At 48.8% G+C, this 26,779-nt stretch overlaps 1 protein-coding gene across 1 annotated transcript in view; it reads left to right on the top strand.

The window, feature by feature from the left end:
• Positions 1 to 10,031: 10,031 nt before the first annotated feature.
• Positions 10,032 to 26,779, top strand: part of LOC141745271 (hexokinase-1) — a 39,198-nt gene continuing 22,450 nt past the window's right edge. Inside the window, exons 1-3 of the mRNA XM_074592700.1 lie at positions 10,032 to 10,191; positions 16,962 to 17,124; positions 21,937 to 22,085. Of these exons, the coding sequence (XP_074448801.1) occupies positions 10,129 to 10,191; positions 16,962 to 17,124; positions 21,937 to 22,085 (375 nt within the window). The 5' untranslated portion in view covers positions 10,032 to 10,128. The remainder of the gene's footprint in view (positions 10,192 to 16,961; positions 17,125 to 21,936; positions 22,086 to 26,779) is intronic.

The raw sequence follows: 26,779 nt of genomic DNA, 5'->3' as shown, positions 1-26,779 counted from the left end.
AATTAAAACACTTTCCATCAGTGTGCACCAGTATCTACCAGTATGGATACCTGCCCAACCGCAGTCTCCCCACAGGCTGCGAGGACTCCAGCTCGGGGCAGCTCCCACCTCTTCTCACAGGCACTCCTCAGTCCCACTGCCACCCCTGGGCATGGGCACCCAGAGGGACCCGAGAGAGCCAGAGTGGCTTGAGGGAACAAAAGTTGGTGTGGGGAGAGAGGAGGACCCCCCAACAGGCCACACAGATGCCCTGGGACTTGGTTGGGGCTGGCCTTGTTGGGTTTCTGATCTGTTTTGTGACAACAGCCTGTAAAATTGCAGAAGCCAAAATTTTGCTTGGAGATGCCATTTGCATCTGCCTCCAGTCTCTTCTGTTGAGACAGATTTGGACTTTGGCCAAAAAATGGTATTACCAAATTATCACAGAGCAACTCAAAATCTGCGGTTGCTCCTGGATGATGCTCATGCGTTCGGCATCTGTGACTGTCTTCCTGTGCTGTTTTTTAACGCAAATATGTTGTATTTTCAAGGCTTGATGGGTTCTTCTAATTAGGATAACAAACTGTTAGCAGGACTCAGGTGTTTTATTGCACAACATTTGCTTGCTAAATCCTCCTTCTGCGTGTACGGCAGGAATCCCATGGCACCGCTGTACCTTGGAGCCATGCGAGGGCCAGTGCTTTGCCCCTCTCCACATCCCCTATCTCCACCGTTATTCTGGGTCACGCTTGCGGTCCATAGCCCACATGCCCCCAGTTTCCCCCGTCTCTTGGGGTGATGCTAACTATGGGTCTGCATCTGCTGTATCCTGGCTGCTGGATGGGTTTTTAAGGGAGCACCTGTCTGTGGGGAGAGTGGTTTTCAAAGGCATCCTGAGGTTGGGGGGAGGAAGATATGAAAACCTACAATTCTGCCTCCTCTCTTGTTGACAGCCCACTGTGATGACAATGTGACATGGCAAGAGGTTGCTCCTGCTATGGCCACGCGTAAGGAGCTGAATGCCCTTGAAGTGCCTGGCTACTGCTGCTCCCCGTTGTGCAAAGTAAGTACTGCTTTGCCACCTCTTCTGGGATAAATGGTGGGGGTGGTTAACTGAGTATTGGGGAGAGCTCTGCACCGTGAGGATATTAACCTGGCCTGGGAGGAGAGTCTCTTACACTGGGTCTTGCTGGAAAAGGACCAGCCTAAAGCCTCTGCAATTGATGCCTCGCACCCCTGTGGGTTTGGTACTCGCCATGCAAACTGATTTTCACCAGCATCAAATGCTGCATCAAGGAGAAAGGCGTATGCGTAGTGGAAACCTGCCTCTTAGCCTGGGTTGAGAGGCGTTGCCTTGTTTTGAACTGGTTACTAGTGGGTAGCTGAGAGTGGCAGGTCCCGTCCTCTATGCTGAAAGTTACTTCATTACTGGTTTACTGCTTGCGTAGAAAAGACGGACTGTAATTAAAAGGCACAGATTTGGGCTGTGCCATTCAAACCTTCTTGGGATAGTGCACACCAGTGCACAGAAACCAGCCGCATCCCGGAGGTTAACTGCTTTTTTGCAAGGACGAAGGATTGGCTTTGGTTTTGCAAGTCTTCCCACACAATGGGTGTTTTCGAGCTTAACTTTGACGAACGAACTCTATGATCTGTGAGGAGCTGGAAGCAGATTTAGGAAAGCTCTCTCTATAAAGGACAATAAATTAGGTTATATTTTCCTTCATTTAAGTAATTGTAACTGCTGCATCACTTAAGTGAATTGCTGGTTATGCAGGCATCCTTTAACCGGTATTGAACTCCCTCTTCTCAAGATAAAGGATTTGAATGAAACAAATACTTTAAACTTACCTCTTGACTTCTGAAATGTCAAACCAGTTTGCACTCTATATTTTGCCCTTTTTCCAGTGTAATTTCTTTTAACATTTTTTACTAGCACTGGAGATTTAGTAGAGTATCAGAAATATGCATTTGTGCTCATTTCGGTTTGCTGGAGTCAAGAGATGTTTTATGAAATGAAACAAAATGCTTCACCTTCTGGTCAGGAATGGCAACTCATTGACATTGCGTTCATCAGCATAACACCACTGCTCTTCTACTGCCTTAAAAACGGAGTTTGTTGATATACTTCTGTGTGCATATAAATATGTCTGTGTTTTTGTATGGTCTGCTTTATATGTATACCATCTGCAATAATTGCTTACTATCAATGCACTAGAAAAAGTGATTGCTTGAAGCAGCAGTTCTCACCTCAATGGCAAAAATGTTAAATTAATGCAGGGCCCCAAGTTGAGTCTGAAAACTGGGATGGTTATTGCTTTCCTTTGCAGAGATGGAAAATGGGTTATAATTCTGGCACTGGGGAGTGAGAAGTTGCTGTGATGAATAATCAGGACAGGAGGGGAAAGAAGAAGGAGATGGATTTGGATAGATTATACTTGTATTTCATTTTTAGTGTGTAAGGGAAGAGTAAAGTGAGTGGACTTGCATGCAAAGTGCTCAGGCATGCGAGCAGGCTGTGTCTATGTCAGAAAAAATACAGTGGACTGGAAAACCTCTTGACTTAATTCATTGTAACTCGCATCATACAAGACCTAGTGTCTTGCATGGACAGGAATGGCTTGTATTCTGCGTTGGCGGCTTACTGTTAACTTGACATTGCTTTAACCACGTGCTTCCTTGACTGGGATCGATGGGTAGTGGCAGGATGGCTGTTGGCAATGTGGGTGTACAGGGGCTCATGCCTGCACTCCCCCGAGCTATTACTGAGCCAGAGATGTTGTCATGGCTGGGGACTCTTCTCTGGGGTGGGGAGATCATAGAATCATAGGGTTGGAAGGGACCTCTGGAGATCATCTAGTCCAATCCCCCTGCCAGAGCAGGGTCACCCAGAGCAGGTGGCACAGGAACGCGTCCAGGTGGGTCCTGAATGTCTCCAGAGACGGAGACTCCACCACCTCTCTGGGCAGCCTGTGCCAGGGCTCTGCCACCCTCAGGGTAAAGAAGTTCCTCCTCATGTTTAGGTGGAACTTCCTATGCTCAAGTTTGCGCCTGTTACCTCTTGTCCTGTTGCCGGGCACCACTGGAAAGAGCCTGGCCCCATCCTCCTGACACCCACCCTTTAAGCATTTATAAGTGTTGATAAGGTCCCCCCTCAGTTGTCTTTTTTCCAGACTGAAGAGACCCAAATCCCTCAGCCTTTCTTCATAAGAGAGGTGTTTCAGTCCCCTACTCATCTTCGTAGCCCTTTGCTGCACCCTCTCCAGCAGTTCCCTGTCCTTCTTGAACCGGGGAGCCCAGAACTGGACACAGTACTCCAGGTGCGGCCTCACCAAGGCAGAGTAGAGGGGGAGGATGACCTCCTTCGACCTGCTGGCCACGCTCTTCTTCATGCACCCCAGGATGCCATTGGCCTTCTTGGCCATAAGGGCCCATTGCTGGCTCATGGTCATCCTGTTGTCCACCAGGTTGTAATCATCCACAAAGCATTTTTAGCAGTGACTTCACTTTCTCTGCCACAGAATGAAAGATTTTTGGTAAACAGTTCCCTACTTTATCCATCAGTCTCACAGCAGAAGGGGCTGTCTCTTCCAGTTTAGTCCCTGTGCTGCTTTTGGTGATGCTTGCAGCACAAGAGAGCCCGTGCTGTGAGAAAGGTGCCCCTTTGCCATAGCTGCTGCGTGTTGTAGCTGCCGGGTACACTGCTGTGGGGAAGGAGTCTGTCGTGGGACAGTATTTGGGGTTTCAAGTTGCTTTTAAACATTATAAAATACCAGAGAATAGACTCCTTTCCATACAGTAGGGAACTCGTCCCACTTCACCTCCAGCCAGCAGGAGAGGCTTGGACACAAACAGTGCTGCTCATCCTCCCTGGAAGTTGTGACCCTTCAGCTGTTCTGCCTTTCGTGCCCACTCGCGTGCATTGGGTTGGATTTTTTTTTTTCCCCTCTCTTGAAGCAATGCACACGAAACCACTAAAGAATGCAGAACTTTTAGCAGCTTCCATAGAGCTGCAACACAGGAGCCAGGGGTTAAGTTTTGGGGTGGTGTGACTCCAGGGAACTCTTTCCTCTTTTCCCCACATATATGAGGGTTTGGGTAGAGAAGTCCTTTGCAGTGTAGCTCATGCAACCCATAGCTTTTGGAAGTATCAATTAACTAAAGATGGAAATGAATTAATGAATTTAATGAAGCTTGCCATCAGCAAGAGGCTTAAAAAGAAATCATCAGTCAGGCCTCACAAATAGTGGGGCTTTATCGTAAACTGCGAGTTTGGGGCTTGTGTTTATCTATCTGCTTTCTGGTTTGCATCTCTTGGTTTTGTGGGGGTCATATTCCCTGAATCCCTCTGATGCTGAAGAACAGCAACTACTTTAAAGAAATAAAAGCAAACACAGCTGCCTGATGCTCTGACGTGGGGAATTGAGACACGGAGCATCTCCATCTGGCCCAGGAGTCTGTTCCCGTGTGAACCAGTAGACAGTGCTCCTCCTTTGCTGCTCCTCCTTCCTTCTCCACTCTCCTCCCACCATGGCCATGCTCTAGACATGGCTGTTTGTGATCCTTAGTTGTGTAGTATGCAGCTTACAGAAATACTGCCTTGTCTTTGGAGGTCACTGGGATGTAGCTCTTGAAAGCCATAGCCCTGCGTCGTGTCATTTGGCCCTCAAATGCACAGCTCAGTGAATGGTGCTAAAATCCTTCCAAAGGGACTTTATTAAAAAGTGGATCGCCCTCCCCCTGGAGCCACCCCAACAAAACAGGGCAGAATCCCATGCTAGCCTTTTTGCCTAAAACACGGCTGGGTGTTGCGGCAACCCTCTTGAGAGGCAGGGAACAAAGCATGCAGGGTGATTTCTTGCGTTATCCCCAATGTTGTGTGGACTCTGCGTCCTGTCCCCTCCCTGGGGGACCCGATGAGGACAGTGTCGGGGCTGGCACAGACCCTGTGTGTGCTGTGCCCCTGCCAGAGGTGTGTGTGTGGTAGTGATGCTGCACGGGAAATGCTGTTAGCTTTTCAATCAAATTATTTGAATTTAATTATAAATTATAATTTTGATAGCATATGAGAATAGATTTATTTGTATATCACGTGTATAAAATAAATATCAAACTAAGTTATAAATGAAAAAGAAAAACAAGCTGTTAGCCAGTCGTTAGCACTTGCAGCCCTCGGCCTTCGTCGCCGGAGGGCTGGAGAGGGAGGCCCTGCTTTCCTGGGGCCAGAGGTGGCCATCCTCTCTCTGACCACGCTAGCAGGAGCAGAACCCGGCAGGCTCACGCAGTCCCTGGCTACAAGCCCCGCCAGTGTTTGGGCGCAGGGAAAACCTGCGGTGGCAGATAGCTCGGTGAGACACACCGAGCCCGTCCTGGCCCTCCAGTGCCTGGCTCCATGTTTCCCAGGGGAAGCGCTCACCTCTTAGAAACATGCTCCTGGAGCATAAAAACCACTTTCTAAGCTCCCCTCGAGGTGTTCCTAGCTAATCTCGTTTCTTAATAGGGGAAACATGAGCGAAGGTGCGGTGGCTGGCTATGGGGTAGTGCCTGTTTGCCGTGCCTCCTGGCAAGGTGAAATTGCGTAACGCATTTAACCTCGTTTGGCTGAATTGCTTATCAAATCGATACCTCTGATGCTTTTAGATTTTCTTAGTAGCTTCTGCAGCAAGTTCAGCACAAACGAGCGATGGTTTCCTCCGTGCAAACACGTAGATCCCTACCCTCCAGGGAACTTCAAAGGTTACTTAAAAATTCCCTTGTTAGTCAGAGGTGCTGACGGGAAAGTTACTGTTTCTTAGGGATAGTGCTTTTTTTCACTTCGCTGAAGTATTGTAAAAGGAAAATGCAATGTGGGGAAAAGTGGATTGATCATTTTCCAGACACTTAAAAAAAAGAACAACAAACACAACCAAGAATTCACTGTTTCCTTACAAAAGTAGAAAGCATCTAGCAACTGTGTACATTAAAAAGAGGTGATGGACACGATTATAAACAAAATTTCCTCATTGTATAGGAGTCAAATCTGAACACAGACTTGTACAGAGCAATAAACATTTAATGAAGAAATAGGCAAAGCAGAAAAAAAAACGCCAAACCCACACCCAGGAGACCCGACGCACTGAATTACTTCAGTCAACTGAAACACTTCAGTACAGTTAAACCCGGACAATAAGATTAGAGCATGATCAAAATAGCTGCAAGTCATCGGGTGTCACGTTCAGCCGCCAGTAATTTGTCTTAAAGGACGGTGGCTTTCAAAATAGCCTGCTGGATGCCTGGCAGCGCGCATTAGGTGCTGGTAATTAAATGGCTGCTGAATTGATCTCTTCCAGTAAAAGCAGAAGGGAAAACTCAGGGCTTGGATGGTAAGGAGGTAGGAGAGACTCGCAGAGGCGGAGATGAAGAGCTGGTTGGTCATGCTGGGCAGCCTGTGCACAGTTCCTGCCATGCCCCCCCCCCCCCCCCCAAATAACACCTCTGTACCCCTGGCCTGGCAATGCAAAGAGGGCTTGCAAATGGTGTGGGCATCCATAGGGGTATTTAGCTGCCCTTCCAGTTGTATGGTAGGAGGGAAGTTTGTTCATCCTAGCGCTGGTTACAGCATCCAAGCTGGTCATGCACTCTTACTTATCCTTGCAAGGAGCTGTTTAAAAATACTAAATGTTTAAACAGCGCAGCCGTTTTGCCTTGGATGGACTGTTACTTTTTCTCTAATGGCTTTTATGTTGTAGAATTCATTATTTCCTGAATGCCATGCTCAGCAACTGAAGACAAACCAAATTATTTGCAATACTTGTTTAACCATCCCCTAATTGCTTTTGACTTTGTCACATGAACCATCTCCTGCTTAGATGTATATTTTATTCTTTGTCACACGAACCACCTCCTACTTAAGCGTATTTGGGGGTTTGCAATGTGTGTGTGTTTTATTTTCATTGCATAGAACCAAGAGGGCTTCAAAGTAGTGGTGTTTTGAACTTCTTGGTTTTTGTAGCTTAAAGGAAACCTGAGGCAGTTGTTTCTGGTGAGTTCTGAAATACGCCGTAATACAAATGGTCAGTGGAGCCAAAACCCGCCTTAATTATCTGTGACATTTTCAATTTGCTTGTAAGTCACAATTTTGGCAGATGAAAAAAACCAAACTTGTCTTCCTCTTGCACATTCTTAAGACAGGTGTTCTGTTAAAGAGAAGATCATTCTTATTCATAAGTACTTTGAATATCTCGGACTTCCCAGACTTTTAGCTGGCTGATTGAAATTCCTTGAGAGCCAGAGGAGATGGTTTGAATTGCTTTCACTTGATGAAAGATTAGTTGAAAACAACTGGAGCTTGTGTCCAAGCATTCTAACTGAGTAAGCATTCCTGCAGCAAGGTAACTGAGGTGAGTATTCTGTATTTAGGTGGTGTTTAGGTATCTGAGCTGGAGGGGATAGAGACTAGGGCTTGTAAACCTTGTGTAGAGGCAGCTCAGTGAACACAGACATGGCAGGAACTGAGCATAGAATCATAATCATAGAATCATTTAGGTTGGAAAAGACCCTTGGGATCATCGAGTCCAACCATCAATGCCACTCGACAAAGTTCTCCCTTACACCATATCCCTTAACACCACATCTAAATGAGTCTTAAACACATCCAGGGATGGTGACTCCACCACCTCCCTGGGCAGCCTATTCCAGTGTCTGACCACTCTTTCCGTGAAGAATTTTTTCCTAATGTCCAGCCTAAAGCTACCCTGCTGCAGCTTGAAGCCACTCCCTCTTGTTCTATCACTAATTACCTGTGAGAAGAGACCAGCACCAACCTCTCTACAATGTCCTTTCAAGTAGTTGTAGAGAGTGATGAGGTCTCCCCTCAGCCTCCTCTTCCTCCAACTAAACAGTCCCAGCTCCTTCAATTGCTCCTCGTAAGATTTATTCTCCAGGCCCTTCACCAGCTTCGTTGCCCTCCTCTGCACTCGCCCCAGCATCTCGATATCTCTCTCATATTGAGGTGCCCAGAACTGGACACAAAGCTAAAGTGTGCCAGGCTGTGTTCATACAGCAAATGTAAATGCACGCATCCAGAAAAGCAACTTTTTGCTTCTGACTTTTTACCTGGGCTGCTGCAGGGCAGCTTGTCGGCGAGGACATCTGCAGCAGCCAGGACTCCACTGGCCACGCTGGGGAAGCAGGAACAGGGGTGTGTTTTGGCGTGGGGTGAAAGGTCTGCTGTCTCCTGGGAGCGGTGGCTGATGGGGTGGGGGGCGATCTTGGTATCCCGATTAAACTCAGGAGCCTCAGGGTTTATGGTTGTTAATGGAAAGGGGTTTGGTGACATATTTCCAGTAGGAGAACTGAGAATGTCAGCACAGGAGTTTTGGCCTTCAGAACAGCTTAGTTGACTTTAGCTGCCGTGTTCGATAGAGACGAGTTCAGGCTGGAGCGAGTGTGGAAAAAGGCTGCTAAACCAGCCTAGGCTTTTCAGTGAAAGGAGACCAAAAAAGAGCCAGGTCTGTCTTGCCTAGTGAAGCAAAAGCTTAAGATGCATGCGGTTACTTTCCTCTGTATTTATAGAAAGCCAACACCCAAGAGAGAGGAGTGCAATTTCAGCTGAAAGACAAGGTTTAGCAGATGACAGATGGATTGAAAACAGGAGCGAGCCAGGATTGGGAATGAAAGATATTCTCTAACCAGCAGAAGAGGAGGAGCGTGGCTGAATAGTGAATTGCATCTGAGTGAGAGCTCGGTCAGCCTGTGTAAGGGATTGGGTGACGTTGCCAGATGCCGTCGGGACGATGTGACCACTCAGCCCCACGTTTCTGTGCCACCCACAAGCTCCAACTGCACCAGGTCACAGGGCGACGCTGCTGCACCCCGGGGAGTGCAGGCATGTCTGCTCGTTAGCTCACCAAACAAACGAGCTGGAGTAACACATGCAGATCAGTGAAAAGGCTTGATGAAAATCTCACTGGGAACGAGCTTAAAGCTAACGCGGTGAGGTGGAGGAGGAAATCCTGCCCACCCTGCCTGCAGTGGCTAGGGCAGTCTAAATGAGGATGTGTCTGCCAAAGCAGCTCCTGATTTTGGCCGGTGCAACCATTTAATTAAAGTAGCACTGAAAGGGAAGCCGGAAACTCAAGAAACAGGTTTTTAATCACTTGGACTTTGGTAGACAATCTCTATGCAAATCACGCCTGCAGCATCACCGCTGTTTGCATGGGTGTGTGTTCTTGTCCCTGCGGACGGACAGGGTGCAGGCAGAAACCTTGTGGGCTGCTGACACGTGTCACCTTGGCATCTGCAATTGGCCCTCAGAGGGGCGTTGAGTCTCTTCGCTTTAGTGGATGTGGGGCCCTCAGAGGCTTCACAGTGGTGGATGCCTCCTTGGGGTGCTGAGGAATGCACCCTGACATGGCAAAAACACGGCCATCACGCGTGGGGATGGGAGGTCCTGTCCATCAGTGTGGATTTTGCTGGTGGAATATGAATGTGGGATCCCCAAAAGTACAAGAGTCGAAGCAATTATCCGCTTTCCAGGGTGCCTCTACAGGTCTCCCAGCAGCTCACCCCACAGCCCAGGGGTGTCCAGGCTGCGTCCTGCTCGCTGCGGAGGAGGCAACACACCTGGATGGGGGATGTTGGGTGTTAGTGGAGGTTCCTGCAGTTTTCCTATTTTCTCGGAGATTCCTGAGCGTAAAGGCCCTTCTGAAAACACCTTTGGTTTAGGGTTTGGGGTTTTCTTTGGTGGGGTTTGGTTGGTTTTTTGTTTTTTTTTGGTTTGCTCTTCCCGTACCACAGCAGAGCGGTGGACAACCTTCAGCAGTCTGTCCCCAAGGCTCCTGTATGAAGACCCTTAGGGGGTACGGCCGGGCATTACCCCCCCCCCCCCGCCCCTTCCCTCCTCCTCCTCCTCCTCCTCCTCCTCCTCCTCCTCCTCCTCCTCCTCCTCCCCCCCCTCCTCCTCCCCCCCCAACCCTGCATGCCAAAAACAGCCCCGAGAGGGCTCCGTGCCGCCACATCCCTGGCCGGCCGGGGGACCGGGGCTGCGGGCGGGGCCGGGGAGGGCCGGAGGAGGAGGAGGAGGAGGAAGGGGAGGCGCCGGGCGGCGGCGCGGCCATCCTCGGGCGCCGCATCGCTGCGTGCGCGGAGCCGCCCGCTGCAGCCGGCAGGATGATCGCCGCCCAGCTCCTGGCCTACTACTTCACGGAGCTGAAGGAGGACCAGGTCAAAAAGGTAGATTGAAATCCCAGCCGGAAGGCTGCCAGACCGCTTTTTACATTTTTTTATATATATATATATTTTTTTTTTTTTTTCCTTCCTGATGGTTTTTTTGCTTTGGCCCCGTAGCGACCCTGCTGCGGGAGAAAAGGGGATAAACCCCGTTTTTAAGCCCAGCCGGATGGTCCCCACAAAGCATCCCCTGTTGGGAGCGGAGCGGGGTCTCTCGGTGTCGGGCGCGGGTGATGCCCCGCTGCCGCTCAGGCCGCGGAAGCCCAGCTGGGCGAAGGATTTGCGTCCGCAGCGTGGGGCTTTGGCGATGAGGGTGGTGGTGATGGTGACCAGGCTTTTCCAGCATCCCTGGAGAGGGGACTTCCCCTTCTTCCCCAGGGTGCCTGTGGGCATCTGTCACTCCAGCACAGGGGTGATGAGCAGGTAGTTTTTGAATGATGTGTCACTGCAGCTTCTGAATTTACAGGAAGTAGTTGTCGGTTGTGCTTAAAAAGAAGAAGTATTTCGATGGGCGTCTTTTCTTTTCCTTTAGCGTTAGGCGACTGCTGCTGTATGTTGGTGCAGCCCTGGGATTTAGCACTGCCACAAAGGAAACGGGTGCAGAGCGCAGGATAAATAAAAACATGGCAGTTGCGTCCCGGCTGAACATATTGCAGAGCTGTAGGGAGCGGGGAGCCTGGGGCTAGGGATGCAGGGACACAAATTGGGAAAATAATTGCAAATATCGCCGAGTCGGGCTGACGTCAGGAAGCAGAGGCTTCCCCCCCGCCACCTCCTCCGGCGGTGCTGCGTGACCCACCTCGGCGCAGGGCTGAGCGCCTGCTGAAGGCATCCCGAGAATATTTTGGGGAAGCCTCAGCATCAGCAGGGCTGATTTGTAGTGGTCTCGGGGCTCGTCCCCGGCGGGAGGAGAGCATCTCTTCCCTTTGGGTGGCCGGCTGTGCCTGGGGAGACCTCGGTTCCTGTGTGTGGGTGACCCATCGTGCCCCGCTCAAGGCATGCTCACTCGTGCCTGCTCCTCTGTTGGATAAAACCCGAGACAGCACCACATATTTTCCACGTCTCCTTCCATGGTTTAGGTCTTTTGCTTTTTCCGCCCGGTGGTTCTCGCGAGGAGCTGAAGGCTGTGCGCAGCCTGCAGCTCCCTGCATCTTCCGTCCCCACGTACGCGGCTCTCCCTTTTCCCCAGGCCCCTTATTTTCCTTTTCCTGGAGGATTTGTAAGTGCTGCCGCTGGCGCCAGGCAGGCATGCCTGGGTAAGGCCTTCTCTGTTTTGCTGGGCCTGTTATATTTAGAAACCCAAGATAAGCAGAAGGGTGCACGCTGGCCGGGGAGCAGCAGAGAAGGGCTGTGTGGGGAAGGCGCAGTGGGAGCATACAGGCAAGGGGGGGGAAACTCTGTGGTGTTCCCGGGGGTTATTTATTGCAGGCTGGTTTGGCACCATGAGGCGGCTATTGTCTGACGGCCAGGGAGCTGTAAAGGATTCTTATGGCTCAATCTGGTTTTGTCATAAAAATAAAATAAAATAAAAAATCCAATTACAAAAAAAACCAAACCCCAAACCCACAAACAAAAACAGGCTCCTGGTTTGGGAGGATGTGAGACATCTTTTTCCTGTTTATATCCTTTTGGAACAGATATTGGGCCCCCTTGCTCTTGGCTGTCCTGCAGGGAGGGTTTCTGTGGCAGTCAGAGGCTCTGCCCCACTGCTCTGCTGCCCCATGGCTGCTGGGTGCCGGTGGGCTCCACTCCCTGGTTCCCTGAAGGGCAAAGGGGTTTGTGCTTCATTTCGGCGTGCCGCTTATGGGAATACGTGCCTGCATGGCTTCATTTCAGGTCCCTCCCTCTCCTCTGCTTCCGGAAAAGCAGCACTTGCTGCTGGTACGTGTTTGCGGCCGGGGGGCTGCCGGCTGAGGCGTTGTCCCTGTTTGCCACTCTGCCCCCTGGGGCTCCTAGCCACGGCAGCTGCTCCGCTGCCTTGCTGGTCCATGGCAGCGATCGGCTCAGCATTTGGTGGCACATCCACCTTGAGGATGCTGCTGTGGGTCGCAGGAGGGGTGGGAGAGGATTAAAAGTACCAACAAGGTGAATTTGGGAATGGATTTGTTACCATGTCTCCGCTGCTCTGAGGTTGAACGTAATTCTTCCCTTGTGACCCTTTTCCTTCTTTTTTTTTTTTGGTTCCCATCCCTGCCATGGCACTGATGCTCAGCGTGGCCTTTCTATGGTGGGAACCCCCCGAGGGGCACAGATGGGGCTGGTGGTTTCAGGCCCTCAGGATACCCTGGGTCTAAGAACTAGTGCTTCCCTACTGGTTTTGCTGGATTTTATACGCCCCTGAAGTTTGAGAGTAATTTTACTTTTTTTTTTTCACCAAATTTGCAGTTTCTGGAACATTGTTTGAGATGAGTCGTGGCAAGCAGGGGGAATAGGCAGGGTGGATGTGTAGTGTTGAAGGTGTGGGTTGTTCATCGCAGGCTGGCAGCCCTGTGGCCCTGCAGCCCCTGCAATTTTCACGGGGCATTTTCCCATGAAATCACGTGTACGTGCACTTGCACGTGACCCTACTGTGCAGAAGCAAGCCAGCAATGTACGATGCCCTGTACTGTGTAAATACGCCTGAGGTTTTACTCCAAGCAGGATAAATTATCCGGGTGTTTTTGAAAACTTCTCTTCCTGGGATGTTTGTGGTCCTCTGGGGGGGCAGCAGCCAGGAGCTCAGCAGCATCCTGGCTGTGACAAAGGACTTTGCACAACCCAAACCGGGGCCCCAGTTTCTCCAAAAAGGCGGACTCCCATCCTCAGGGATATTGGCGTCACGCAGCGTCCCTGGCGTCTGTGCCGCTGGCCCGTGCGCAGGGGAGCTTTTGTAAAACCGCCTTGGAGTACCTTTTGCTTCCAACAGGTTTGTACCTGCGGTAGCTGGCCCCAGCAAAGGGAGCCTCTAGGTGTTGCCTGGTTTCTGTCTGTCAGGGGGACAATGCCTTTTTGTCGTATTACCTGACAAAAGAAGAAAAAAAAATTGCGATCTAAGAGTGACACTTAAATAACGTTTAACCTTGAAGAGAACGTCATGAAATGGGGTGTAAAATGTAGCAACTGGCATCAAGTAGTAGTGGTGACCTGCCACTGTAAAGGCTTTTTAAGAACCAATCTGATAAATCATAAGTAAACACGAACAGTTTCAGCATGTCTAAACTACCTGTTTTAACGCGCCTGAGCTCCTGATGCGTCTTCCTGACGCTGAAAGGAGCATGGAGTGTGATTAGCTCTGCGGAAGAATGTTCACATGCTGAAGGGTTTTCGTGCAAAGGCTGTGTCAGTAAAACAGGTGCTAATGATTTCTGAAATTGTTGCGGGAGTGCTCTGTTCCTGGATACCATTGACTGTTGTCAGTGTCCGGGGACCGAGGCGTGTTTTTAAGGAATGGCCTTTAGTGCTGCCTGTTTCATTATGCACTTGCAATTATTCACAACTTCCCGAGGAGGCTGCTGCAATTGCTGGAATTTCAGAAACTTCTTTTCCCCAAGGACAAAAAGAGTCTTTCCTATGTGACTAAGAAAAATTAGGTGCATATGTCTTGGATTATGAAATCCTATTTCAAAAAAATCGCTCACGGATTCTGTCTGGCTGGGTTTTTTTTAAGGAAAAAACGAAGGAAAAGAGAAAAGTGATGGAGCTCTTGCAGTGCTCCCATAGTGGCACTCTGGGAAGATGCCCTTCCTCAGGATGGGGGTGGGGTGGGGGGGTGGCTCTGAGATGGCAGCTTAAATAAAGGAGCGTTTTCTGCTCCTTGCCCACATAACCGCCTGCCTGAAATTGTTCCTGCTCTCCATCATCTCCCAGGAAGGGCTGGCACCCATCTCCCATGGGGCTGCAGCCATGGGAGCCTTGGTGGGTCTGCCCCCATCTCTGGCCCTGCTGGCCCCTCCACCGCTTTCCTTCGGATAAGGCTGAGATTTGCTTTCTGATCGGCTTTTATTGCGGGCAGAGCAGGGAGTTATTAAACCTCCATCCTGTAATCCAGCCACCAGTTCTCCCCGCCCCCCCCCCCCCCCCAAGTTATTTATGGCTATTTGCTGAGGTTTTGCCCTCAGAGTGCTGCCTGTGCTGCCAGCGCAGGAGAGCAGCGCTTTGCCCCTTGCAACGTAGCTGCCTGGGAGAAAAAAACCAAACTTCCCCTGCCTGTGAGGAAAAAAAACCTGCTTTTTTAAAAAAATTAAAAATGTTGGGAATTGTTAACATGCAGGAGTGATCTTGTTTCAAACCGAGGTTTAGTCCCCATCTCCCCCTTCCCTCCCTCCCCCCCGCCGCCCCGTGAGTCTCAGCGGTGAAGATGGCCTCAACGTGATGATGCGACGGCAACGCAACGCAATGCAACGCGAGGCGATGCTCCCCGCGCGCAGGAGGGTCCAGCCCAATTATGTAAGGGCGCTGGCCGGCGCTCATTGGTTTCTTCACAGGAGGAAAAAGAGCCCTGCCTCCCGTTTTCCCCTCCATGCCGAGGGCAGCACGGGGGCAGAAGTGGGGGGAACGGGCTTGTCTGGTCCTGACGACGCAAATGCCAAAACCTGTGTTCACAGCGGGGCATTTTGCGGGGCTGGGGGATCCTTCATCCCTGTTTTTGGGAGGAGGATGTGGCAGCGGGGCTTTGTGGAGGGGTATTTTAATTGGACAGTGAACCCTGACTGTGCGAACGAGGTGTTAGCCTAGCTTTCACCGGGGGATTTGGGGAATTGGGCCTGAGTGGCTGCGTGGGCTGCTGAAAGCTCAGCCTTAATAAGAGGGCTCCCCCCTGCCTTTAAAAGGGAATAACCTGATGCTCTGACATCATTGGCTTGACACTCTCTGCTAAAAAAAAACCCCAAACTATGGCAAGGTTTGCCACGGAGGAGAGACCTTTGTGCTCAGCCCGACACCAGTCTCTGCATTCATCCCCGCAGCGCCTGGGGCTGCAGAGAGGGTGCATCTCATCCAGGTTTTTGTTCTAGGAGTGAAATGACTCCGGTGACTGGCTCGCTGTGAGGGGGCTGTCAGCCCACCAGGGCGGCAGAGGCCACAACTGGGATGTGGGGATGTTGCCCTGGGGCCTTGCACTTGGCCTCTGTTGCAGAGAACCTGGGCTCAGCTCTTCTTCTGCCCTTTAGCTACATGCCTGCACCGCCGCTCCACCGCTTCGTGGAGCAAATGCGTGGTGCATCATTTCATATTGCTGCACTTAGCGTCTGTCTGATGAGTCTTTTGCTCTTCCTATCCAAGCAACGGCACCGAACACTTCACAGCTTGTGCAGCCTCCAGTGGTGGCCCCTGTGGTTCGGCTTGCCTGGTCCCCGGACTGGTGGCTCAGGATCAGGCTGGGTAGCCACCCTCCACCCATGCCTTCCTCCCCCAGCTCTGTAAATGCTTGGTCATGGTGGGAGGGCGCCTGGCTCAGGGAGATACACTATCTTTGGTGCAGACCTCGACTACGTGTGGACAGAAGTACTTTCTGCAGAAGCAATTAAAGTGGCGCTTGTTTTTACGGTCAGATTAGGGTTTAATTACATTTTGATTGTCTGCGTTTCCCTCGCGAATGGCATTATTCATCGCTTCCTGTCTCAAAGTCCCCAGTATATGGAGCACTTGCAAACACACGTTTCACGTGGGCTGTTTTATGGGGGCATTGGTCCTGTTAGGATGTAACGCCAGCTGAGAGATGAGCTGCTCTCAAGGCACGTCGCTCTCAAGAAACGCGGGTGGCCTTGTCACAGAGATGGCCTGGGGTTTAAAATGAGGTGACTTTTCCAGTTTTGCTGAGGACAGAAAACATGGGCAGGGTGTTATTTTCTTGGTCCTGCTAAGCTGGAAGCAAAAGTGATCCCAAAGGTGTGGCTTCAGTCTGAGCTGTTTGCAGAGCCGAATTTCCAAGGCAGATAATGAAACAAGGCAAGAACAGACTGGCAGCTGAGGTAAAAGGGGTGGGACGTGTGTTTAGCAAGAACCCCCCAAGGCCAAGATGTATTTTTGAGGCATCAAAGCATCTCTCACTCTTCCTGATGATGAAGATGCGCGTAATATTACAGAAAACAACACTATTGGAAAACCGGAACTGCCTCCTTTTTCCAGGGAGGTAAAGAAAGTTCCTGTCTTGGGAAGCCACAAGGGAGAAGTCAACAACTTTCAATTTGATGTTTTACCTTGAGGAGGAAGATGCTACCTGCCCACAGCCGAGTTCTGCCTCTCCTGGCCCTCTGGTTGTGATAACTTTGGAGTGGGACAGGGAAAATGGTCTGTTACACAGAAGGGCTTTTCTCAGCCCCAAAACCGCTGTGGCAAGTCCTTCGCAGGGAAAGACTTTAAATACAAGGCACCTCTGTGGATGCAGCAACACCCACGTCACCCCAGTGGGGACAAAGCGCTAAAAGAGGGATTTTTACCTTCAGCCGTTCAGCTCATGGGCAGTCAGCAGTGCTGAGAAGTGGGACGAGGGCTGGACGTAGCGGTGCGAGGCTGTGGGCAAACTGTTCTGGGAGGAAAAGAGGGGGCAGTGATGTGGGACTGAGTCTTGCCTTGGGAAGGCAGTAAGATGGGGTGGGCCTCAGCTCACTTGCCACATTTTCCTTGATTTTGAGTCAAAAGACAAGGGCACGAAGTGTACGGCTGTGTTGTCAGCTTGGCCAGAGCCCGGGGGCCAAGCTGGGGCTATACGCTATTCTTGCAATGAGAGGTGTAGCCCCACGTGGGCACCTCAGGGCAGTCTTTCACTCCGCGGTGGTGTTTGTCTTTTTCCCCAGATTGATAAATACCTTTACGCCATGCGGCTCTCTGACGAAACGCTGATAGACATTATGGCTCGCTTCAGGAGAGAGATGAAGAACGGCCTCTCCAGAGATTTTAACCCAACAGCTACAGTGAAGATGCTTCCGACATTTGTGAGGTCCATTCCTGATGGTTCAGGTAAGGAGCTGAGTATTTGTTTTCCGTATTAAACAAGGTGCACTTGTTTAGAAATTCACCAAAACCAAGAGCAACTTGCTTTCTGACAAGCCCAGGCAACGTTTCAAAGACAACCTCCCCTTTGTGTGCCGGTCTGATCCCACAGGTGATGCAGGATTTTGTGTTTCCTGTGTCAAACCCGCCTTGATGCCAAAGGAAGAGCCCTTCCTAGCAGTCATTCCAGCAACAGTCAATACATCTATGCTGAGATTAGTCTGCCAACAATCAATACTTTATATAGGAAGATTTTTGATTTATGCAATTCATATTCATGTGATCCAGAGTCTTAACAAGTACAGTGCCTTTTAATCACCTGTTCTTTGACGCAACATCGCTTCTCTCCCTTATTTTTCCCCAGTGGGAATGTGAACCCTTATATGCTGAACTTGAGTTTCCTGACACTCGTTTTGCGTTTCGTAGCTACCTCTCGCAGGCTGGTCTAGGGCAAACTTGCAGAACTCAAGGAGGCTGCAGCGTGTGGCTCTAAAGCTGCTGCTTGGGTGTACTGAGGTTTTTTACACCCAGAGGTAGGACTCGGTTTTTCCGTGCTCGCTGTACCTGATAAAAGCGGCACGGAGAGCTATCAGAGAGCAAAAAGATGTTGCGTTGGTATTTGAAACCAAGATTGCCCCTTTTACTTATTTTAGTGTTTATAAAAAAATAATTACTATATATAGAGTACATAAATGTGTTTATAATCAGTATATAATAGTGTTTATTATTCAGTGGTGACACTGGATTTCCTTCTCGTGTAGCATTGGTTGGTTAACTGTAGTTTGGTGCCTACCACCAATTATGTCCCTGTGTGCAGAAATTGCACAGTTGCAACAACTGCATAATGCGGTTACCTGTTTTGAGGCTTTTTTGAGTTAAAAATCAAGAATTTATAGGGGGAAAGAACGTGAAGCCTGGTGCTTTGTGTTACTTGGTGCTGTCTGGCAGGTGGAAATCTTTGATAGTTCTGCTTTGCTGTTGCTTTCCGCCACCTTAAGCTTTTTAGTTGAAATGTGATTCTCCATCTAAAAAAAATGAAAGGGAGAACAAGCTTGAATCCTGTGTTTCCCTTAATTTAGCGCTCCTGGCTGTTATGTTGAAATGTTGTGTTGAAATTTGCAGCCTGTTGAGAAAGCCAGAAGCTGCCCACACACAGCGGGGTCACAGGCAGAGGTTGCTCTGAGGGTTTGCAGGTGAGGTGGCTTGGGAGATTTTGCGTGGAATCCCAGCATTTTTACTGACTCCAAAATCCCCGTTTTTTCCATCCTGCATGTTTGAGTTCAGTTGAATACAGACCTGTCCCCAGGACCTTGCTCTTGTCAGGCACTGCAGGTTTGCAAATCTGAGCTGCTTGCGGCGAGTCAAATAATTTTGCGAATTGTTCCATGGCACAAACTGGGGAGATGCAATATGGCAAGGGGAAAAGCGGATCTGGCCAGGAGAGGCGAGAGAGATTGCTGGATGCTGCTGGGACCGAGCGTGAGCCAGAGTGGTGGGTGACCCTGGTCGGAGCGTATGCCTGTCTGTCAAGGCTTTCATTTCAGATCACGCATTACACGCCTACTTAAAAAAGCAACCCCGTGTGGTGTGCGCGGGGTGCTCGGTTCTTGATCGTGTGCCCACTTGGCTCCTGCCGGCCTCTCTGGGTCTGTGCAGCATGGATGAGAGCAAGGCAGTGCTCTGCCCAGGGCAATTCCTGTATAGCACCATAATCGTCTGTATGTACGTGCTGCAAGTGTCTCTTTGGATGGCTGTTGGAAATGCAGGCAAAACCATGCCATCATTTGCCTAGGAAAGGCATGTTCTGACCCCAGGTATGAGAAATATTTGCTGTGGGTGAGTGTCGTGGCATTTCTTTCCCTGACTCACCTGCATGTGCCTGCTACGTCTGGCTCAGCCGTTCCCGCAAGGCTCTGGGGGGCCCCTCGCGGACGTGTCCGTGTTGCTGTGCCCAAAACATGGGTTCGGCTCCTGGCCGACAGCAGTTTCTGCCTTCAGCTGTCCCTCCGTAAAAGCCAGAGGCTGAAAGCCTGCCCTTTTCTCTCGCCCCTCTCCGATTACTGCCTTGTAAGCTCTTTCCTCTGAGTCTGGTTATTATTATGAGAGCTGACTGTTCAGGAAAATACTGTTGTTTAGTTTCAGACCTGTGCTTGTGTAGTTTATTAACAAGGAGCTATTGAGTGATAATTTTAGAGACTCTGGAGATGTTGCTGTTAGCAAGGTTTTTTTGCTTCGTTCAGAGTTGCTTAATTTACGAAAGCCACAAGTTTTTTTTTTTGTCCAGAGTGCCCAGAACGGTATCTCAAGCTAACTCAAAATGCTTTCAAAGGATCTTCCTAGATTAATTTATAGCAAGTTTGATTGCATCTTGGTGTTATAAAGCATAGATTAAGTGCTGCTTGGTTTAATTCACATTTGGGTTAATTTAAAACTTGGGTTTAATTCCTGAAATACACTGAAAGAAAACTGCTACTTTGCATACAGAAAGCTTTGCATTCTAATCCAGAGTTCATTCTTTTTTTAACTGAAAAGGATAATTCTTAATAAATTTTGTCTTGCGATGAGCTTGATCGTGCTGAAAATCAAACAAGCTTATCTGTTAATTTACTGCCAGGGAAGATATTTCTGAAGTGCAGTATTTGTTTGAGGTATGTACCAAAGTGCGTTTAGGCTTGAAAAAGGGCCATCTGGTCCAGTGTTGATTTTTCCATTATTTATTGGAGGTAATGGTTTGCATTCGACAAGTGATACTTGGATGATGAAGCTTATTCCAGTGTTTGGCTTAATGAGACACTTGTGATAGGTGTTTTGCTTTCGGTCTTGTTGTGGTGAAGGGGGTTATGAATTACAGAATTTGTTATGCTGAACCCGACAAAGGGAACTGCATCTACAGGTTGGGTATGTTCACGTTTTAAATAACATTCGTATTGGAACAAAGTGACATTTAAAGTGATGCTGCTCAGAAACAGGCAGGGAAGCGCTGCTAGATCTGTATTTCGGCAAACTCGGAGCTTCCCCATGTCTCACCCAGCAAGAAGGAAAAGTTGCATTGCCATGCAGTAAAATTAGGAGGATTGTTAGTTGGGGGCTCCCACTGTCATTTAGCTACGTTTTTCTGTACGGAGGTTCTCTGTGATTTCTTGCGTGACCGCGTTTTGTTTCTGTATTACACTGCAACCTTGAAAAACCATAAGGGCTTTTGCGGCGTCTTTGCCTCTCTTAGGCTGTTCCTGCTAGAGCTCCTGCCCTGAGGGGTGCCCTGTGCAGCTCACGGCCTTTTCTGAGCAGGATGGGGCTCCTGGTGGTGCTTGGGGTAGTGAGGAGGAGCAGCTCACTAAGCCAGACTTCAGGAGTTTTTGTCTGAGATTGGGCAGGGTAACCTCAGGGGTAAGTCTGGGTCTGGAAGTCCTTGTGAATTAATTGCGTACCCGATACTTTGGTGATAGTGTGGGGTCGGAGAGCTCTGAGAGTTGAGTTGAAGTTTGAGGTCTTCCCAACCACTAGAGGTCTTTCCACGTTGAATTTAAGTAGAAATGGAAAAATGGCGATGTTGGGAATGGCCTTCCCAAAGTCATACTTTAAGGTTGGAAGGCAGAATGAAAAGAGGCCAGAGAGCCGCAGGATGGGACTGGCAATACGCATCGATGGAGAGGCAGCTTGTTCTGATGTGGCCTTGGGGCACTTCTGACACCGCAGAAAAGTACAAATCGATGAGAAAACTGGGGTGAGAAAGCGCCATGCGCCTCTGCTTCACTGCCCTCCGAGCAGCCCCGGGGATGCTGTGCGCAGACAGGGATGCTTGCACAGAGCCTCGGCAATTAACTTCAGCCTAGGCACGCTCTCCTGTGTGATAAGGTGTGCGTGCTGCTTCCCTGAACGTTACCTTTTTGCAGACTTTAACGATCACGGTCTTTGTTTGCACCCTCTTTGATAAGGCGAGATAGCATAAGCCGTTCAGTCAAATATGTTTATTTGCCTTGCTCTCCAGGGGGTGCTGGAAGTGTCATTCCTCAGATAGCCAGAACACGCGTCCCTGATGCCTGACTTGCACCCTGAAGTCTGTGGAGGTGGGGAGGTAGTGGATGTGGCTTCAGACCTTGAAATCCATATCCCTCTCTACCACAGAGGGACACGGAGGTATCCTAACTCTTTCCCTGGCTCCCAGGGAGTTATTTAGGAGCTCTGTGCAAGGGATGGTAACTTCTGAATAACTCCTACAGCAGTGCAGGGCCGCCTCGTGATTTTTCGCTGCAGTTTTTCTGACTTCTGTTACCTGACTGCAGTTTGCTGTGAATCTCAGCTTCAGGGGGTGAAATAATGTGTGTAATTTGTTGATTTTAGGGTAGTGCACAATCCAGCCACCATTCACTGTTATTTGCCAAAATGACACAGGTTCATTTACAGCAAAAGACTGCTCATCAGTGGTCTGGCATCCCTTCATTGCACTGTCTCTGTTTTCAACATCTTTTTGGCTTTCTCCTGAGATCTTTGCTCTGCCAGCTTCATCGTGAGATCTGGATACAGGCTGCCCACTGTTAGTCCATTCTTTTTGGATAAACCCCCACTGCAGTTGCCTGTGTACCAATGGTGGTTGACGTTGCCATTGCACCAACTTCATGTTAAATTGCAGGGAATCAGGTTGACAGACGCCCTGCAGCTAGAACTTCCTTGCTGTAGGCACTGGGCGTTTGCCTGTGCATTGTACTTAACACAGCTTGATGTTTCCCAGATTTGTGTTGTGTATGTTTTTTAATTGCTCCTGTCTTGTTTTCCACATAGAGAAAGGAGATTTCATTGCACTGGATCTTGGTGGTTCTTATTTCCGAATTCTCCGGGTGAAGGTATCGCATGAAAAAAAGCAGACCGTACAAATGGAGAGCGAAATTTATAATACGCCCGAAGATATCATGCATGGCAGTGGAACACGGGTAAGCACCCTCTTCCTTAGGATGTCTCTCTAAAGATTAGCTGCTTTCATGGTGCCGTTTCAGAAAAACACGACAAGAATGACCTTAGCATCTTAACAGTCGCACCTCCAGTGTGCACGGACTCAACTACAGCTCTTTGTTGATACTGAAAATAAATAAACAGTAGTTAGCGTAATAGAGCATGCATGAGTGCTGCAAATCTGCTGTCATTGTGTATCAGAGTTTGGCTGATTTAGAGGAGAAAAAGGCCTAGGAGTAAAAATTCTGACTTTTATAGTAAAGTTACTTTCCACGCATAGGAACGGAGAGCAGGAAAACAACTTAGTCTTTGTAAGCTATGAGCATGGCCAACCCTGCAATTGTAATGTTAGATGAGGGATAGAAATACCCATGACAGCCACATATCTGTCCTGGCAGTCTGAGCAACTCAGCATTCGTGAAAAGTACAAGTACATTAGAAAAATTACAGGAAGCTGACAGACTGTTTTGGCACAACTTCAACTTAATTTTTGCTGAATAAATGGTAGAGGTTTGTTTTTTTTTTTTAAGTCTCCCATGTTCCAAAAAATAGAAAAAAGTTTGGATCCATTTACTTGGATTTCAAATTGGGATTTTTGGAAGAATTTCTTTTCTTTTTATGATCAGGAAGTTGATTGCAATGAATATTTTACTGACAGATTTGTCTCCATGCCAGTGTAAGACAAAGCAGGTAATTTTCATCATTGGAAAAAGCAAGTTTTTTACACTTTTTACTAGAATGAGGTGCCATTTAGCAGTATGAGAGACCTGTGGGGAAACTTATAGCTTGTTTCAGAAGAATAAATAAAAGAGGAAAAAAAAAAAACTGTGCAAACAATATTTCTACCCTTAATATATTTTCTGTAGTCAACTTGAATACCCTTAACATATGTATCTAATAACTGCTGCTGCATTCTTATGCAATAGTGAGTGTAAGAGCATCTCTCCTATGAAGACAGGCTGAGAGGGTTGGGGTTGTTCAGCCTGGAGAAGAGAAGGCTCCGGGGAGACCCTATCGCCCCTTCCAGCACCTAAAGGGGCTACAGGAAAGATGGGGAGGGACTCTTGAAAAGGGCCTGTTGTGATAGGACAAGGGGTGATGGCTTTAAACTAAAAGAGGGTAGATTTAGATTAGATATTAGGAAGAAACTGTTTGCTGTGAGGGTGGTGAGCCCCTGGCCCAGGTTGCCCAGAGAAGCTGTGGCTGCCCCATCCCTGGAGGTGTTCAAGGCCAGGTTGGACGGGGCTTGGAGCAACCTGGTCTGGTGGGAGGTGTCCCTGCCCAGGGCAGGGGGGTTGGAACTAGATGGTCTTGAAGATCCCTTCCAACCCAAACCGTGATTCTATGATAAACTGTTCTATGATCATGGCTTATAAGTAGCTCCGATATAAGCATTGCTGTGGTATCTGAATCACAGCAATAAAATACCTTTCTTGTAAAGACTTTTGCCAACATTATTACTTTATCTGGCCAAAAGGGCTTTCCCTTTCTGGCAAAAAGCAGCTTTCCCACAGAACGGTTTTGGAGGGGAGCTGAGCTGAGCTGCCTGTTGCTGGTAGAGGGAGGCAGGGGGTCGGGTGGGCTGTCTGGAGGCAGGTTTGGAGTCTTGTTGTTTGTCCATCGACAAGGGGTGTCGGGAGCTGGAGACCCACAAGCAGCAGGGTTGCCCACACGTGTCTGTCCCGGGAAGGCAAGGTGGGCTGACTTAAAGGTGAGACTCAATGGAGACAGGGTAAAGGTAGTAAGGAGAACCCAGGAAAGGAGACATCAGGCCTGCATTTTTTCCAGGGCTTTGTTGCGTTTATGTTTTAATTTTTAAGTATCCGAAGGCCATTTGGCTGTCGGGAACCAGCAGCATGGAGCTCAGACTGACAGGCTTTGCCAGGCTTCCACTGTGCCTGGGGGGACAGTCGCTTTGGGTATTTAAGTACCAGGAAAAGAAGAGGAGAACCGGAATCATCATCAGAACTGCGTCTGGGTTCGGAGTTGCCCCATGACAATACCCAGCCATGACTAAAACGCTTGTTGTGAGACTTCACAGGGAAGCATGGGGGATGCCCGGGAGCTGCGCAGGCAGGTGATGATTTGGTGCTTATGACTGATGCATACGGTTGAGGTTCTCTGAAATCTCTGAGCCAGATTAGTGGAATGCTTGGACTGAACTGCCGGCGTGAGGTAGGCTGCTAATATGTTTTTCAGCAAGCTGTGTCATTAACTTCAGTGAGTTATACTCTTAAAGCCTAATATATAATCAGGTTATTGAAGGAATTGTGATTTATGGCTTCATGCCTCACTAGCAGGGTTTGTTTTGATATTTTCTAGTTCATTGCATTCAAACGTCTGTTTTTGCCCATCTATCGGGCATGGGCTGACAGCTTTGCCAGTCAGAGACGGTTCCCTGTCAAAGTCAAGAGCAAAATTCCTTGACTTCATCAGTGTAATAGCAGGTCTAAAATTTGTAAGAAGCCTGTTTTCCGTGTCAGCTCAGCAAATGGGAGTGTGCCTGAGGCTTGATTTTGGCGCTGCTTTTTGTGTTCTGCCTCCACTGGAGGTAGGTTGTGCAGGTTCTCCGAACCTGAAGCTGTGGTTTCCTTGCTCCTTACATCTTCCCTGTTCAGGGGCTTGAGCTTGAGCTCAGATCTGCAGTTGCTCGCCAAAGTCTGCTGGCTGCCAGCCAAATGCGTCCTTGTGGAGACTCCTTGGAGCCCGACCTGAGCAGGCAACTTCATGGCCAGAGGAAGTAATGAAGCCCAATATCACATTGCTCAGTGTCTCGTGGTTGCGTAGCTTCAGGTCTATAAAGGTGTAAAATCTGACTGGTCATTTCCTCTTGGCAGTGGCATTTGCACTGTCTATCTCTTTGACATTTGATAAGCTATTGGGCTCGTACTGTTCCCTACCGTACACCTGTGGGTGGATGGGAATTTAGGTTTTTCCTCAATTCGCCTGCCCTACTTTAGTGAAATCCACATGCCTCTACTGTCGTGTCCAAGTTATTTGGCATTTGTAAGGTTTGGATGTTAATCTGGGCACTGGCACATACAGATGCTTCCTCCTGTCTCCTTAGGAAAAATCTTACGACCATCAATGGTAGCAAAATCAAATAAATGCCTCCTCTTTTTCTTTTTTCCTTTTGAGTAACGCCTCCCCTCTGTGCTTTATTAAAAACAGTAGCACAGCCAGACCGTGCACCACTGACTACACACTGCTACTGTGGTGTCAAGAACGTGGCTAATAGTTAACCGCATTTGCGGGACAGGTTCTGGTTGTGTGCCCCGCTGCCAGCCTGGAGCCCTAATGCCTCACGGCGTGCATTGCTTGCAGCAAGCGTGCCGCGACAGCTCACGGAGGCGAGCTTCGGCACGTCTGGAGTCCATTGGGAATGCCCAGGGATTTTTGTAGCAAAATCTACAGTCAATATTTCTGCTTCCTGCTCTCTGAATTCCTGCGGGGTTTGAGGTTGGCCGCTGGTTATCGTTTGTAATCCTGGGAGCAGTTGAAAGTTTAGTAGGATTGAGTATTTAGTGTTGAGGGATGTCTCCTTTAACATTTAGCAAGATACTTTCGCATGGAAAGAATAATAAAAACGTGCGCTCCTGTTATTTCTGTGTTTCCCATGGAGAAGTTGCCATATTTTATTACTTAACTGTATTTCTTCTTTTCATAACTCCTTTTTCTTTCCCCCTCATCTGGACAGCTGAAAGTAGTCTTACAGGAGCGCAGCAGCGTGGGTTGCTTTCCCATGCTGTTTCACTGCCTGCGCTCGGTGAAATAGCCTTGATTTGCCTGGGACAATGAATGGCAACTTTTTCCCTGGAAACTACTGTACTTCTGCTTAATCAAATCTGACCCCATTTCAGGGAGTGAGTTCAAGGTCTTCTGTTCAATTGGAATGTTACAGATACCGCTTCTCGGTCTGCTTCGAACGGCGAATATTCCTCTTCATTTTTTGTAATTGCTGCAGCCTGTCTATAGTGCTTTCCCATCTCTCCAAGGCTCTGTAAATTGTTCTTAATAAAGCCGTGCAGGCTAATTGCAACCAACAGATATCTTTTTGTACTCCCTCCCTATTATCCTTGATCTTCTGGGCAGTTTTCCTGGCCTTATCCCACCAGTGCTGCAGATAGGGATGTGGGTTTTTGGTTTGTTTTTTTTTTTTTTTTTTTCCAGGGAGTTAAAATGTGAAGCACAGTTATCTTCTGGGGCAGGTGATGACTTGTTAATAGGTTTGACATCCATTTCTGGTATGGGTCAGTTCAAGGCATGTCTGGCTTTTTGGTCCTGCTAGATACAAATGCATATTTCTGTTGCTTCAATCACCAAGGCTTGATTTTGGCTGTGAGTGTTGCAAATCTCCCTGAGGGGCTTTCCAAATAGTTTGGTGGGAGAGACATCCCTTGCCTTCGAGCCCCTGCACTCCCTGGCGTGCCTGGCACCTGGCCCGGCTGTCGGGCACAGATGGCACCATTGTTGCAGGGCACCGCCGAGGGATGCCATTGAGGTGGCTGGGTGGGAATTGGTACCTGCAGGCTGCCTGCATAGTTCAGCATTATAAAAAAAATGCAGAAAACGTTGCCATTTCAGGTTGTTTCTCAGAACATGTGAAATATTTAGAAAAATCCCCTGGGTCTCCTTTTTGTTTGCTTGTTGTGTGCTTTAGGAATAGGTTTGAGTT

Source organism: Larus michahellis, chromosome 6, assembly GCF_964199755.1.
Source record: "Larus michahellis chromosome 6, bLarMic1.1, whole genome shotgun sequence".
Taxonomy (NCBI): Eukaryota; Metazoa; Chordata; class Aves; order Charadriiformes; family Laridae; genus Larus; species Larus michahellis.
Note: the sequence above shows the minus strand (reverse complement) of the source record. Positions and strands in the feature narration are given on the sequence as shown.